Source organism: Neltuma alba, unplaced genomic scaffold (genome assembly GCF_004799145.2).
Source record: "Neltuma alba isolate B1F8T4 unplaced genomic scaffold, ASM479914v2 tig00002446_pilon, whole genome shotgun sequence".
NCBI lineage: Eukaryota > Viridiplantae > Streptophyta > Magnoliopsida > Fabales > Fabaceae > Neltuma > Neltuma alba.
Genome location: NW_021632864.1, coordinates 157707 through 174419, shown reverse-complemented (window position 1 = coordinate 174419; position 16713 = coordinate 157707). Strand labels below are relative to the sequence as shown.

Below are 16713 nucleotides of genomic sequence, written 5' to 3'. Positions count from 1 at the left end.
ACAACCTGAAAATATAAAATATTTATTTAAAGAGTACTTATATTGTAATTTAAAATATTTGATTAAAATTTTTGTAAGGGTTTAGTTATATATACAAAATTCAAACATTACAAAATTATTTATGTGTTTTTGGTCCCAAAAAATAATCATAAGAGAAAAGAGTAACCATTTAGGAGGGGTAAAACAATTAGTATTTTTTAACTAAATAGAAGCATTCTGGTCATTTAACAACATTTAAAATTTTTTAATGAGACGTCATAGCCTAATTAGTAGTTTGTTAAAAGCATAAGTCTCAATTTGAATTTAAGTATTTTAATTTTATTTAATCGGGATTCTCCCTAAATAATTTACCAAAATAATATATTAGAAATAATTTTTTGACCTTGAATATATTAGAAATAATAAAACTTCAAGGAAAAATAAACATAAACTATATTGAGTTATTGTCATATTGACTAATATATCCCTTACCACATTAAATGCTTAAGTCGTTAATTCCTTCTACTTACATGTTTGAAATATTATATTAGCCAACCCATGTATTAAAACTCTAAAAAGTTACTAAATAAGTTTAGATTACTAAAATATGATTTTAAAAAATTAAATTACTTGCATTAAATGTTTTAAGCAACCTAAATGATTTTCAAATATCTTTGTTTAAGGAGAGATATTTTGATGCAAAATATGGGATTTAATAATTAACTAATTGTTCAATGAATGGAAATAAAATCTTAAAAGTAAAAACGAGATTTTTGTTTAGGTTTCGTATTTCATAAAAGAGAGAGAGAGAGAGAGATTTTTGTTATGCAAATATGGATTTTCAAAAGAGTTCCATATAGGTTAAAAAGGCATATGTAATTAAGATAAAATAAAGTGGAAATCAGCATATGTTACTCTAAATCTTACATGGATGTGTTTCAAGAAATAATCAGTATCACATAACATCCCAGCTAAAAAAAATTACACTTGAACATTAAAATAAGTATGTTTTATAAGGTGACTAAGAAATTCATGGCCTTTGGGAAATACATTGCCAAATTCATCAGTCCATAATGCAGTCTTAATAGCTCTATGCATTTAATTTCAGGTTCTCTTAACAATGATCTACATATTTAATATCCTTTAAAATTCTTCGTCTATATGATTATATCATCCAAATCAATCGCATTTCTTTCTTCCATCTTCAACTTGCTGGCTCCCAATTTATTTTAGCAAGCCACCGATATAGTTTTTCTTCGCTCAAGTAATCTGAAAATCATCGCTTGCATTAGCATATACAAAAGGAGGGAAGCACAAAGTATTAACTATTTCATTGTAAAGCTAATAATTGTTTGCCGATATTTTATATATGAAGCTAGATTAAGCAATAGCCAATTCTCACTAAACTGCCATCGGTTGTTACACTAGGTTGTTGGCTTTTTAAGAACATAAAAATACCTTATTTGTGAGTATTTGAGATATTTGTTCGATTTTATCCTTGATTTTATACTTGGTCAATTTAATAGCACTACTTGAAAAGAACCCCTTTTTCGGTTTAATTTAAATTCTTTTGGATTAAAAAAAAATTCAGCTCTTACTAAATAAAAAAAAAAAGGCTATATCATAAATCAAAAGAAAAAATGTTGGGTTAGGGTAGGATAAATCTGATAACCATGTGATGATAGCATCATTACCCATCAATAAGGTGTTCAATGAAAGTTGATTGTTAAAGTTCCAACATATTTTGCCCATGATTCCTACTAGAAAAAAGGACTAATGGAGCATTGGTTTAACTAAGCAATTGGTTAATGGTAACACAATCATCTATAAAAAAGCCTATTTAATAAAGAATTTTTCTCATATTTCAATTATATGTGGTGCATAACTGATATGTAGGTCAAGAAAATTTACTAAATTACATATGTGTACTTCTATTAGCATATAACTAATTCTATTAAATGAATAGCATGTATAAATATTGCGTATGTACATCATTCTGAGTTGAAAAAGAAGTACATATTCTAGTCTCTCTTCTCTCTTTACGGTTCTATAACATTTTTGTATTAAAGCCAGTCTCTAACTAATGGTATCAGAGACTTGACTTTTTAAATAATTTTGTGATTTGGAGCATTGATTCACTGATTGGTAACACCATGTCATACTTGTTGAGAGTTATCACCAGTGTACGGAGTATATTAGTAGAATACTTCTGATACTTGTGATTTCAAACAAGCTATTTCATGTATCAAAACTTATCTTTAGGATCTCTTGAGTATGGTTATTGGTTTGACACATCAAATAGAGTAAACATACCAAAGGTTCTTCTAATAGCTTCTGATCTTATCTACTATAGGATAAAGTTAGCTAAGTTTTGATGGATTTAACTTTTGTAAAATAGACATTTTTCTTACATAACAAATTAGTGTGGGTTGTTATTAATTATTCAAACTTTTTTATGATAATTAACTCAATTAAAAGGTTAACCATGATAAAAGTTCTTGAAAAATAAATTTAAAACCCAAAGTATATTGATATACCATAACAAGTTAAAGTGAATGAAACAAAAATTAGAGATCAAAACATGATTGTGGGGAAATTGGTAATATGTCAAAAGTTTATTTTAAAAAGTTTACAAATTCCTATCTGTAAAAGCAAGTGCTCAAGATGGTCGGTTCATTGTAAAAGCAACTTACAAATTCCTATCTGAGCCGGCTAACAACACTGGGAGCTCAGTGTGGAAAGGTATATGGTGTTGGCAAGTGCCTGAAAAAATCAAGTGCTTCCTCTGGCAGACAGCTCATGGGAGACTTACAACCAATTCACTTAGAGCCGAGAGAGGAATTGGAGAGTCAAATTTATGCCCTTTTGGGTGTTTGTGTGAGGAGAGCATAACACATACTTTGAGAGACTGTAAAAGAGCGAGAGAAGTGTGGAAAAAATTTATTCACTCTAACCATCTAGTAGTCTTTTTCTCTCATGATTTGCAGGAATGGATCAACTGGAACATGAAGAATAACCCTGCGAAGGAGCAGTTTCAATAGTGGCCGTGGACAAAGATTTTTGGACACTTATGTTGGCTCATCTAGAAAAGCACGATGTAACTAGCTATTCCAAGGAGTTAACAAGACGGGTTCTGAAGTTTATCACCAATGTTTGTTTCATATCATGGAAGATATCTCGAAAGCAAAGCTTTGCCATCAAATCTTCACAGGCTGCCGAAATACAACTAAACACTGGACTACTCCACCGGCTGGCGAAGTTAGAGTGGATGTGGATGCATCTGTCTAAGAAAATCAACAGGCAGCTTGTGGGGGGGGTCATCTGTGATCACCAAGGAAACTGGATTATGGGATTTGCAAAAAAGCTTGGAGTCTATCCGGTTATAGCTGCTGAAATCCTTGCCATCAAAACTGGGATGGGGGTATGTAAACTGTAACATCCTAAATTTTATTTTAGAATTTTTTAAAAAAATAATAAATAATATAATAATATTTATTATTATAATAAAATAATAATATTTTAATATTTGAAAAAAAAAAAGAAAAAAAAGGTAACAACTTTCCACCGAATTCGGTGGAAAGTTGAAATATTGAAAGAAGAAGGAGGACTTTAGGGAGAAGAATTAAATGAAGGAAGAAAATTGAGCAAGGCAGTTGGGAAAATGAACGGTAAAAGAGATAGTAGGAGGCATGATGGGGCGTGAGAGAGAGGAAAAGAGAGAAAGAGTGCAGGAGAGAACGAGCAGAGCTGAGATCATTTTGAAAGAAAGAGCAAGCCTTGAAGATAATATAGGTACACAAATATACTTCCTTTTATCAAACTTTCTTTATAAATATTTTATTTTATATATTTTAAGCTTCTTATTGACAGTATTACTGTAGTAATTAGAGAAAATTTTGAGACGTATATGAGGGATAAGTTTTGAGTTTTGGCAATAGATAACTACAGAAATTTAGAGATAAATCAGCTGTTAATTTTAATCAGTTAGATTTGTCCATTTGTTGGTTTTTAGTGCTTAAATTAATTTTTCTAGTTGAAAAAATCTGTTATATATTATATATATATTATATTTTTACTAATTAAATTTAAGTTAACTAATTTATTTGGGTTTATTGACATATTACTGAGATTTTAATCAATTTAGTTTTATTTATTGGAAAATTAGAGGTTTTAAAATAATTATTTTAGCTAAATATTTGATTATTTATGGAAATAAATAAATAAATATATATCTATGAGAGTTATAACATTAAAAATTTATTAGATTATTTATTTATAAATAATTGAGGTTTTTAATGATTCAGTTTTGAGATTTAAATTTCAAATGAGATTTTTAGAATTTAGAATATAATAATTTCATATTCAGAAATTTAATAAAATTCTTTTTATTAAAGTAAATAATTTGGAGGTCGTAAAAAATAATTTGGCTTGTTAGAAAATTTTAAATTATTTCTAAAATACTTAATTTTTGGATTAGGAGAGTTGTAGGAATTCAGAAGATAAAAATTAAATTAAATTAGAAATTTAAATAATATATAAGCTTAATTAATTAATTAATTAATTATCTTATATTAACATGTGGTTATATTAATTGTGTAGATTAATTATTTGTTGAGCAAAGGATTAACCTTGTGGTAACCTTTTTATTGCTTTGGTGAAAAGTAATCACTTTCCACTTGTTACATGTGCTAATATGTTGTTTGTGAGTATTTTACTATTTTAGAATAATGATATGTTATTTGGAGCTTGAGTAGATATGTTATATTTTTTGAGCTATGAAAATTGTCTTGTAAAATTTTTAGAATTGTGATTGAGAAGTTTGGAAAAATATATGATTTATATCTTATGAATTATACTGAGAAAAGATTGAGACATTTTTATTATATTGTGAATGATTGGTTGTTATTTAGATTTTAAATTGAGCCCGATCCTACCATGTGGTAAGGTCGCCGTTGGTGTACATTGGTTGGTTTCTTCTTCCCCTATAGTAAGGAATAAGCCTTTGTGGCTTCTTATTCATCCCCCAAAGTAAGGGATAGGCCTATATGTCTGATTGATTCCCCATAGTGACAGATAGACTTATGTGGCTTGTGTGTTAGCCCCCATAGTGAGGGTTTGGATGATTGAAATTATATTTCTATGGATATATTTATATTTCTCGAGAATTATTAACCGTCCCACTTGACATCTCATGAGCATGTGTTAGTATGTATGATGAGTTGGAAATTTAGTTATTGAGACGTTTGTCTCATCTTGTGGTTTTTTACTATCTTCAGGTGATAGTTCAGGTGGTGGCTCATCAAGAAAGGCTCCGGAGGCATAATGTGCTGTTGTAGCTTGTATAGCCTCCCGACTTTTGTTCTATGTGCTGATTTGTTATATATTACCACATAGGACCCACATATTCTAATACTGTAAACTAGTACTTTTAATTACTACCATCTAATATGAGGGCGGTTAGAAGGCCAGAGATCTTTAAGACTTTGCGTGCTACGCTATTTTAAAAGTATTGACTTTTGATTAGTGGGTTCCATCGTTTGTATTAAAATGAATTGTTTGAAAATATGAGTCTGGAGGGCTAATGATTGAATGATATTTTTAGATTTTAGAAATCCAAAACCCAAGTTAATAATCGAAGTTGCTCATGATATAGGTTTATTTCTTTTAACCATGATAACGATTTTAAAATTTTAAGGTTTCCTTTTTTTTATTATGGTTAATCTTTTAAATAAATTGTTAAATTTAATCTAAAATAATTTTAAAAGAACGGCTGTCACATAAACAACTAAACATCAATGACGCCCAAGTACACTCAGACTCACTGGAAGCAATTGGCACTCTACTGCGAGATAGTGGGATTAATCACCCGTTTAGACGAGAGATTGAGGAGACAAGGAAGCTCATCTACGAAGACTGGAATATGAAGCTTGCGTATGCGGCTCGCAAGTCACTCCAATCTGTAGATGCGCTGGCAAGGCATGGCCACTTAGCTGAAGATTAGATGGAGCTCTATATTGACATTGCTGAATGCCGCAGGACTCTAGCAGAGATAAATAGGGAAGGGATATGTTTTAACTAGCTGACTTTTGCTCAAGCGCAGCTTGTCCGTGTACTCAAAAAAAAAAAAGTTTAAAGAATTAGTGATAACTACGTAATTTCTATTTTTGTTAACCATTTAAAATCCTTTAAAGTTTAGTCTACACAGCATGTGGTGTTGAAATTAGAACTAGTAATATGAGTTGAACCTGTAGGTCCAACCCCCCAAAAATAACAGGTTAAGATTGGCTAAAAGTCAACCTAGCAGTAAATGAGCCTTTTGAACCCGTCATGAGTTACTAACCTGCATTTTTTTTTCAAAATTTTTAATTATTATAATTATATAATTATATATTATATCCTATTTAAAAAATAAAAAAATATCTATATAATTTATTTGGTGCTTTCAATCAAATATTTCAAAAAAAAATATATATTTTTTTTAATATTATATAAAAAAATATTAAAAAGTTAAATAAAAATCCACAAAAAAAGGGTTAGCGGGCCAACCTGCCAACCCACTTTGACGGGTTTTTAGTCAACCCACCTTCAAACGGGTTGTTTCAACCCAACCCATACGGGTTCAACCTACCATGAGCCAACCCACAACCCGCGAGTTGACTTATATTACCAGCCCTAGTTGAAATCATCATTGTCTTGGGCAGCTATAACTATAATTATTTACATGTTTCAAACTTGTTGATATTTACGCTTTTTGTATATGTTTTTTGGGAAATCCCCAATCCCTTTAAAGCATCTATCCTCTAACATCTTTCTTGGGCTTCGTAATAACATTTATCATAATTCACTTGAAATAAATCTAGTTGATTTTTATTTTATCTATATTCATGTGACAACTAATCCAAGTGTACGTGAGACAAATCATCAACTACTAATGTTATTTTTCACAAATTAACAAATTGTGAGAATAAAAACCAATACCTATAATTGAGAAAGCTACAAATATCTATTAATGAGGAAAAGGTTTGCGTATTAATTTTTTTAAATCTTACATGTAAATGTTTCACAAAATAATTAGCCTTATATGGCATCCTAGTTAAAAAGAAGCATATTAAAATCTTTACATGTAGGCATCAAAATATGCCAATAAACATGTTTTATAAGGTGACCAAGAAATTCATCACCTTTAACAAAATATATTGCCAAATAAAACTAGTATTGGCCATTCTCATCCACAAGGCAACCATAACAATTCGATCTATTTAATTTTAAATTCTCTTAACAATAATTTATACATTTACTACCCTTTGAAATTCTTCGCTTATGTCATCCAAATCAATCACATTTCTTTCTTCTATCTTTAATTTACTGAGCTCAGAATTTAGTTCAGCAAGCCGCTGTTGTAGTTTTTCTCCCTTATCAGGTAATCTAGAAATCATCACCTGCAATGGCATATACAGGATGAGGGAAGCATCAGTTAGCAACTATTTTATTGTAAAGCTTATAATGGTTTGCTAATATTCCAAATATGATGCTCCAATGAGCCACAACCAATTTTCACTAAACTAACATTGTTGTCAAACTAAACTGCTGACTTTTTAAGAACATAACAATACCTTATTTGCAAGTGTTTGAGAAATCCGTCTGATTTTATCCCTAATTTCAGACCCTGTCAATTTACCAGCACTATCGGGGGAAGAACCTTTTTGGCTCAATTTTACTTCCTTTGGATTAAAAGCAAACTCAGCTCTGGCCAAATAAAAAAAAATTAACATCATATCATAAATTAAAAAAAAAAAAAAGATTGTGGTAAGGGTGTGATAAATATAATATCCATAAAATGATAATATCATTACCCATCTACAGGACGTTCAAGGGAAGTAGATGTTGAAGTTCCAACATATCTAGTCCCATGATTCCTACAAAAAAACAAAGGGGACAAATGTAGTATTGGTTTAGCTAATCAATTGGTTAATACTTTTTTCAACCAGAACTTATGATTTTATTAATCAGGGAGAAAAATAATTCCCATACAATCACCATTGTATCCAGTCTAGAAAGCTAAACTAGCCTAAACTAAGTATTGTCCTCATGACGAGGAAAAAAAAAGAACATAACAAAAACCACATTATGAACTTCACAATACATGATCCATAATCCATAAAGCAAAATGAAATTGTGACATCCAGGTGCATTAGGAAGATTTCAACACCGCATCTCGGGTGAAAGGACCATATGGAAAATGGAAAAAAAATCCTAACCGTGAACTGTTGTTACCTTGACACTTTATCATCCTCAGGTGCATCTTGAACTGGTGCTGTCTTGGAGAAAAGTAAACTGTGGTGACTAACTCCAGCTATGCCTTGACTTTTCAAGAACTCTATGTGTGCTTTGAAAGAGTCATCCCTAAAAAACACAAATAATAAGTCAAAAATCAGAAAATTACAAGCAATTATGAGTTATTTTTGTCCCATTCATCGAAACACCAAATAGGCTGTTAAAAAATATAAGTTCAACTTATTATTAGCTTTCATTTAACTTAATAATACACACAAAGCACCTAATCTATCTCATCTATTCATACATATAAATGGGCTGAAAAGAATCGCACACTAAGGTTCAAGCAGCATTAACAGAGTGAAGCAGCAAAACATCAGTAATCCATGAACCACGCATGAAAAGACAGAAGCATTTGGAAGGTTTAACAATTAAAAGAGAAGTGTGCATTCTATTGGTTCGCAATTAGCCTTAGATTTCAAGCTCACACTGTATCTTCGCAAGCATGCTCCTCTTCTAATTGCTTCTGAGTAACAGACACATCAAAACCGTCCTTAGGGAGGCTGAAAAGCTCTCTGAGATCCTGAAAAAGATTAATGAAAAATTACTACATTGCATCACACGCTCGTCAAAGATGTTGCCAACTTATCTTAGAAACAAGTAATACTCTTAAAACACCTATACCTGCTGGCTGAAGTACCGGATTTGTTCTTTATGTTCTGTTGCTGTTTTAAACAATCCCCCCTTGTATACCTGAAAATCACGTCATTCCAGTCTCATGGGTTTAATCACAATCTAAACAAGAGTTACAAACAAATGAAACTCACTCGAACAAAATCCGCAGTAATATAAAGTTTTCTGTCTCCTTTATTACATCAGATTCACAATGGGCACGTCAAGTATTAATGTCGAAATTTACCTGCTTCCTGTATATCTTTTCTTCAACAGTTCCACATGTCATTAGTCTATATACAAGAACATCTTTCTTTTGGCCAATACGATATGCACGGTCAACGCTTTGGTTATCCGTACTGCCAAGAAATACATTGAAACAACTATTATTAGAAATTGAAAGCATCATTTTGATGTACTTTTTCTAGGAAAGTACAATATGTAGATTAGGGCAAAGCAATCATTTCAAAGCCCAATGTATTCACAAATTCCATCCAAACAGTTACAATAATAGATAGAACAAGCATACTAAACAAATCATCACAAAATGAGGGGGGAGGGGATGACTTTTGATCAAATAGACAGATAATTTCTAGAAATTAGAATACAAACTTAAAGCAAAACTAAAGAGTACAGTCAAACGTACAATAGTCATAGTGGAGTAAAGAGATAGATCTAGCTTTGTTAATATATCAATATTAAAATCTAACAAGCTATACAATTCGCAAGTCATGAACTATGTTCGTTTCTCAAATTCCATACATTTTACACAAAAATCATGTCTTTGTCTATGAAAAAAGTCTATAACCAGCTGTACTATTCACAAATCATAAACAGTACAGCTCATTTTCAAACTCTACACAATATGAGCCTAATATCTAGTTCTATTTATTAAGCTACTTTTAATGTTACATAGAACCAAGGTAGCAGTAGCAATGAATAATTCAATATTTCACAAAACCTTCATCAAACTAAAACAGGTTCCATTCTTTTAACCTTGTGAAAGAATTCAGGACGTGAAAAACCCACCCAGTTTTTAAATACTACTTTGGTAGAAACAAAATCATAAAACTTGTGTACAGGAGTAAAGCATTCTATGAACTAAAAACTATGAAAACTCTCCTACAATACTCCATTAAGCAACATCTTCCACCATTTTATTGAATAATTAATTAAAATGAAGTTCTATTAATCATATTCACGGGAAATATTAACAATCAGAAGTTGGAGAAAGAAATTCTTAAAACACCTTGGGTTCCAAGCAGGATCAACCACAATCACACGATCTGCCTTAGTAAGTGTCAGCCCCAAACCACCAACTTGAGATGTCAAAAGAAATATGGGAGCTGCCGAACCATCTTGGAAATCCTGACATTAAAAATTTTATATTTAAAAAATAAAACAAATAAGATTTTGGAAGAAATTATTTTTATGTCACAATACAAAATACTTACATTAACAATCCTTATTCTATCAGTAGCTTTTGTTGTTCCATCAATTCGTACAAATTCATAACCTTTGGACGTTATAGATTCCTGTAAGAAATATTAGTCAGCTTTAAATTAACTAAAGAGTAAAATAAAATAATGGTGCAAAAACATTAGAAATTTCTGATTGATTCCGAAGGTTTAGAAGGCACGGAAAAGAAGCCTTTAGAAAACTTGAGCCAGGATCTACACTATATTATTCCTCTGCTGCTATGAGAATCTCCATGAAACATAAGCAATATCACTCATAACTTCAAATACATGTGTATGCACTTTTACAGACTAGTACAGACAAGGACAAGTACACATAAAAGACTGATCTAACAACAAATATAAGACTGACAGAACACATCAAGGAGCTAATATAATAGAAATAACTTCATGATTTCCATTATTAGGCATAACCAATCCCACACCAACAATATTTTCCATTCTAGCTTCCATCTTTCACCTGTTATAAGTAACAACAGTCAGTGGCATCCTATCAACTCCAAGTCATAACAAAAAAAATTTTACGTAACTGATATAAAGTATATTAGTAACGACTGCCTTAGTAAGTTCAAATTACGGCAATGCCCTATAACCCGGTCTCTTCTAGTGTTCATGGAGAATCAATTGTAATAAACATAGAAAAACAAAAATTCTGAACTAACCTGAATAAGATTAAGCATCTTGCGCGTTTGAGAAAAAATAAGCACATGATGTCCTTGGGGGATCAAATTATCCTAAAAATACCACATAATATATACATTATATTAAGTACGAACAATAATATGCTAAAATATCAAGTTCTTGAATAGTACACACCAGTAATGACATTATGAAAGATATTTTGCACGAGACATCATGCTCAGCCTTGAACTTGTCTGTGTCGGCAACATCAGCTATGTGCATTGCCAGTTTCTCTGCAATGTTAACCTCTTCTGGCTTTAGCATTGAGTCCATCCCTTCCAACACATCTTCAGCAGCCCGCTTGGTCAACAAAAGCGGATGATCACAAATTTTCTTCAAAATCTAGCTCATTCAAGCAAATAGTTTTTATAATTAGTTTAAAAAGGAAAGACATTTGATAAAACAAAATTTTAGTAAAAAATTATAACATGTGAAAAGCACAACTACAAAGGTTAGAACACTATTAAGAAGGGAAGTATATTAAATATTATAACAATAAAATTCACCGTAAGTGCAGCAAGAGGTGAGCCGTCAAATGCTGAAAGAACAATCTCACTCTTTAGAAACGCTTCATAAAGATATCTCTACATGAGGCAGGAAACAGACTATCAGCTTTTCTTTTTCTTTTTTTTTTCCCCCAATCTAATCTTGTGTCTTTTACAATAAGAAACACATAAAATTGCATCTAACCTGAATACTAGTCAATCGTAACCACACGATAATCTCTCTTTTCCGAGAGAGTTTCGTTGTTGTATCCTTGTCATCTTGATTAAAAACCTCACTCTTTAGGCGTCTTAAAAAGTATGGCTGAATACGGTCTCTGAGCATCTGATAAGAAACAATGAATTATCTCACTTGGCTCATTATAAGAAATTTGATTTCAATTGATTGATTGAAAATTGATAAAGGGATGAGAAGCAAACACGCGATACATGAGATGCAAGTACACAAAGGAAATACATTGTATGAAAGGCAAAATCAAAGAAAGGATAGAAAAGAACTCATAAAGCAAACATATTTAATAAGTGCAAAGGTACTACCATTAGACATTGCAACCAGCTCATAAAATCAACGAAGATACAAGTTAGATGTTTAATCAAGAGAGATCACGAAGTTAACATACTCTAATAGTACTTTCTTGCAATTTAAAGCATACAATTAAATTAGATACCATTAAAAAAAAGGAAAAAAAAATAAATTTAATAATCAAATAGAAAAAAGACAAAGAAAGAAGGGTAGGGTATTTAAGAGGGAAAATCCAAAGGATATTTAAACATGTTATTCAAATTATTGGTAATGGTAATATTTTTTACTGTTAGTCATAATATTGGAACAATAGAATCAAAGACTCAACCTAAACCATCACAAATCAAATTTTGGAGCACAAATATATTACCTTTGCAACTGAAGAACCAACACGCTTCTCTCTCTCAGAAGCTCTTTTGTCACTTCCACGAAGTATAGCTGACTCGAAATTTTCTTTAAACCTGACGTAGTAAAATTTCAAGTTAAACCAATGACAATGAGAAAGTTAGTAGCATCATAATGCAGCATGAAAAAGATTAATACCATTGTTTATCACCCAGCAACTCAGGGCAGCAGAAATTGAACAAGGCCCACAGCTCCTGTTTGAAAGTTTAAGAATGAGAATCACACAACAGGTTAGCATAGTATACAGTAAAATCACAAGAACCAAAAACAGATACTATATTCAAACACATCAATTAGAAAACAAAACTAATCTTCAAGAAATACCTTAAGATTATTTTGCAATGGCGTGCCACTGATGATTATGCGATGGGCACTTGGTATCTGTAGCAAACTTTTAGCTCTTTGTGTGCTGGGATTCTTTATAAGATGGCCCTAAGGATCAAAGCAATTTGATCAACAAAAATTTAAGCCTTAAATTATTTATGATACTGATAGAGCTGGAGATTCACAAAAGATTTATAAATCATTTCCCAGGACCTACAGCAGAAGATTAAGGGAAATGATGTGAAAAAGGGAAATATCAGCAGTCAAGAGGATTACACTGAGGCTACAGGCCGTGAGGGTAAAGAAGGGGTTAATAAGCAGGTTTTAGGTGCAGCCAGAGTGTAAGCAGTGTGCTGTAACTCCTGTTTTATATCCCCGCTTTCAGACAGAGAGGAGCGAGTGTAGCCTTTTGGTTAGTGAAGAGAGATTGGGAGAGTACTGGCCTCTTGAAAGTTTAGTGGCTTTTCCTTGTACTCTGTAACTGTTGTTTGATTGTAATGTCTGTCTATGGGTGTATGAGGGAGATGGGATTGGTTTGAATCATTATTTCCCGCGAAATTCAACTTATAATATTCAGTAAAAATATTATCAGTCCCATGTTGCTCGTTGTCATTTCTAGATTTTGCTTGTTATAAGCTTATTAGAGTTGAGGGCTCTATCAGATACGTACAATCTGCAAAGTTATATTTGCTAAAATTTAGAGTTAAAGAAAATAGACGGCGGACTTTAAGGCAGACGGTAACCACCACAAACTGAGCCTTCCATACCTTATATGCAAAAAGTAATATTCTTATGACAACTTTTTGCCCAAAAGAAACCTAAGTTTACCTCATTTCATTACAAAATGAGAGATAAGCCTCCAAAATCCAGAATTAAATACTCAGTCAAACGTGTCTAGGGATAAATAGAACCATGTACACGAAAAGAGGATGCAATGATGCATAATAAAAGTCAAACCTAAATTATGAAAACTAGACATTAGATGGGCCTCAAAATCATTCTTACCTCATCAAGTATCATATAATCCCATATGGGGCCGTCTTCATTTTCCTCATCATCAGATAGATAATTCCCCCGTAATGATTTAGAATTATTGCGAACAATATCGTATGTTGTAAGAAGAACACCTTTATCCTATATGGGTACAAGCAAACGAGACTGATGGCATCAAATTTGTAAAATAGTAGTAGTAGTATAATATTGTACATTAACATGAATAAGATTTTCCAGAATCAAATAAAAACATTAAAGTTCAAACTACTACATAAGAACCACAACGAATCTTTTAAAAATGAAAATACATTGCGACCACAAACATCCACAATTTCCAAATATGAAGCTCATCTTGACAAGTAAAACGTTTCCTTTCCTTCTCCTACCTATTAAAACTCGTAATGCAGGAGTATAAATTTAATTTGCTGTATATTATAACTTGCAGTTGAATAAGTAGAATAAGCTATAACCAATACCTGGAGTATGTATTGAAGTTCATACTCTCGGGCTTTAGTACAAGTTCCAAAGTATCTGCAGCAAATACAAGTTGGTGAATTTGCAATATCAGAAACATAAATGTGCCTGTGCAAGTATATAAATTTAAATAAATAAATAGAATCAGACGCACTCCCTTGTCTTCTCAGAAAGACCGACAATAGATAATTCTTTGATCCAATGGGGAAGTAAGGTTTTTGGTGCCACCACCAATGCCCTTTTAATCAAACGTGAATTGAATAAACCAGCTAGAAAACTACAAATCTGCAAGAGGAACCCGATATTCATATGCTATGTACTACAGATATTGCAAAACAATTGCCCACTGTTCATTACTTACCTGCATTGTTTTCCCTAGACCCATGTCATCCCCCAGGATTCCACCCTTACCCTGACAATGCAGACACCAAAGCCACTTCAAGCCATCACGCTGATGTGGATACAACATTTTGGCAATTTTTCCTGGTAACTCGTATGTGAAATGGGGACCATTAAAAGTTATAGAATTAGCATTCTCAGAGTCAAAATGATCCAGCACTTCAATAGAGTCGTCCAAATCATCTTCTACATGTTCAATGTCAATGCCTCCAGTAGCACTCTTAGATGCATCGGATGAACTGTCACATGGGTCCTGCTGAGCTGAAAATGAAGAATCTGGTAACTCGTGTGCGAAATGGGGACCATTAAAAGTCATAGAATTAACATTCTCAGAGTCAAAATGATCCAGCACTTCAATAGAGTCGTCCAAATCATCTTCTACATGTTCAATGTCAATGCCTCCAGTAGCACTCTTAGATGCATCGGATGAACTGTCGCATGGGTCCTGCTGAGCTGAAAATGAAGAATCTGCACTGGCATAATCAATATTCTTATCTTCCGTATTTTCATTTCCTATAACCAATGATGAACAATTTTCAAATGTATGCGCTGATTTCGCTCCCCGCTTCTTATCTACTGACAGAATATCAAACCTCGAGCTCAACTCATCTAATATATCCCTAATTTCACTCCTACCCTGACTCTTCTCAACGCCCGTTGCATTTTTTGTCGGCAAAGGGGGTGAATCAAAATCCACAAGGTCAGAAACCTCCGAGTCATCAAGCGCCGCCATTTTATCAGCATTATCACTGTCTGCATATGACACCTTGCATAGGCGACGCCGGCCTTCCATTTTGACCTTCGTCTTATTTTCCCCTCCTGAAATTCACACAAGTCACTTCAGTTTCTTGTGATGTACATGAATACTGCCCCCGGGGGGGGGGGGGGGCGATGAAAAATAAACAAAGCGTGCTTACTGTGGGTATTCAAGTCGGTCGCTTCTTTAGACTGGGGAATATTGTCACCTTGATCTTTACTGTTTTCCTTCGGCGAGACTGTACGGAGGCGAGGTCGACCGTCTACCTGGACAGGCTTTTTGTCTTCCGCTGAGCGTAGCTCTATTAGACGATAATCGCATTACGTAAACATCGAGTTGAAAAAAAAAAACAAAAAAGCATCCATAACAGAGGCGTGGAGGAATACCAATCGGAGAATCAAAGTCGGTAATTGCAGAAAATCGAGGGATGTTATCATCTTCCTCGTCCCTAAATAAATCTTGTCCCTGTTGCCGCCTTCGGCCTTTGAGTGTTGTCGGGGACGACTCGTCGTCGCCGTCTGCGAAACCGAAGAAAAAATTAATCAAGCAAACTATAGTTCACCCTATAAAAATATAGCAGACTATGATAGAGATGAAAAAAACGGTACCAGATGGCTTTGAGGAGGGCTTCGGAGGAGCAGAGAGGTCTTGGAGGAATCGATAATGGCTATCGTTGAGGCTCAATGGTTTCTTGCCACTTTTGCCAGCCATATTCGAAGCGATGAATAGAAGGGAAGGTATCGAAGGCAAGGTATCCAAGTGAAGGAAGTATGAGAGCGAAAATGGACCATCAAGAGGCTATTTCTCTATGATCACGACAACGGTCCTCAGCTTCCCGCTTTCATTGCAATATTTGAATTTGAGATGGGCATTGAAAAATGAGAATCTCAAGGGGTGTTTGGGACTTTGAGAGATGACCCAAACCATGGTTTTAGGAAAAAATCATTCAAACACTATAAAAAAAAAAAACTAAAATCATGGTCTTAGGTCAAAACTATGGTTTTGGCCCAGAAATCATAGTTTTGGTAAAAGTAAAATTTTCTACTTTTCGGAAAAAAAGAGAAAGTATGAGAGCTATGAGATATGTACCTTGTTGTTTTTTTTTTGCCCAGACGGATATATCCTTCCTAATTATTCATCTCTTTCTCATTGTTTCAGACGCAGTACAAGGGAGAGCCTGAGAGTAGATCTCAACAATAATATGACTTTAAAATCCCTCAATTATTTTTTTATAAACATATTTAATCTTAT

The 16713-nt window shown here is 32.9% G+C and overlaps 1 protein-coding gene across 2 annotated transcripts; it reads right to left on the bottom strand.

The window, feature by feature from the left end:
- Positions 1-6981: 6981 nt before the first annotated feature.
- LOC114727660 (protein CHROMATIN REMODELING 24) lies at positions 6982-16247 on the bottom strand. Of its 2 annotated transcripts, XM_028914358.1 has the most exons (24): positions 16071-16247; positions 15849-15980; positions 15623-15763; positions 15137-15524; positions 14668-14944; positions 14461-14591; positions 14309-14363; positions 13845-13973; positions 12840-12947; positions 12654-12709; positions 12481-12571; positions 11775-11912; positions 11591-11668; positions 11220-11426; positions 11066-11137; positions 10380-10460; positions 10175-10293; positions 9173-9284; positions 8938-9006; positions 8742-8836; positions 8254-8382; positions 7833-7895; positions 7593-7725; positions 6982-7418 (listed from the first exon to the last, which is right to left on the bottom strand). In XM_028914358.1, exons 1-24 carry the CDS (start codon positions 16171-16173, stop codon positions 7266-7268), a joined length of 3060 nt encoding a protein of 1019 aa, XP_028770191.1. In that variant the 5' UTR covers positions 16174-16247; the 3' UTR covers positions 6982-7265. The 2 variants fall into 2 exon arrangements, with proteins under 2 accessions (XP_028770191.1, XP_028770184.1); XM_028914351.1 differs by having other exon boundaries at positions 14668-15524.
- Positions 16248-16713: the final 466 nt, after the last annotated feature.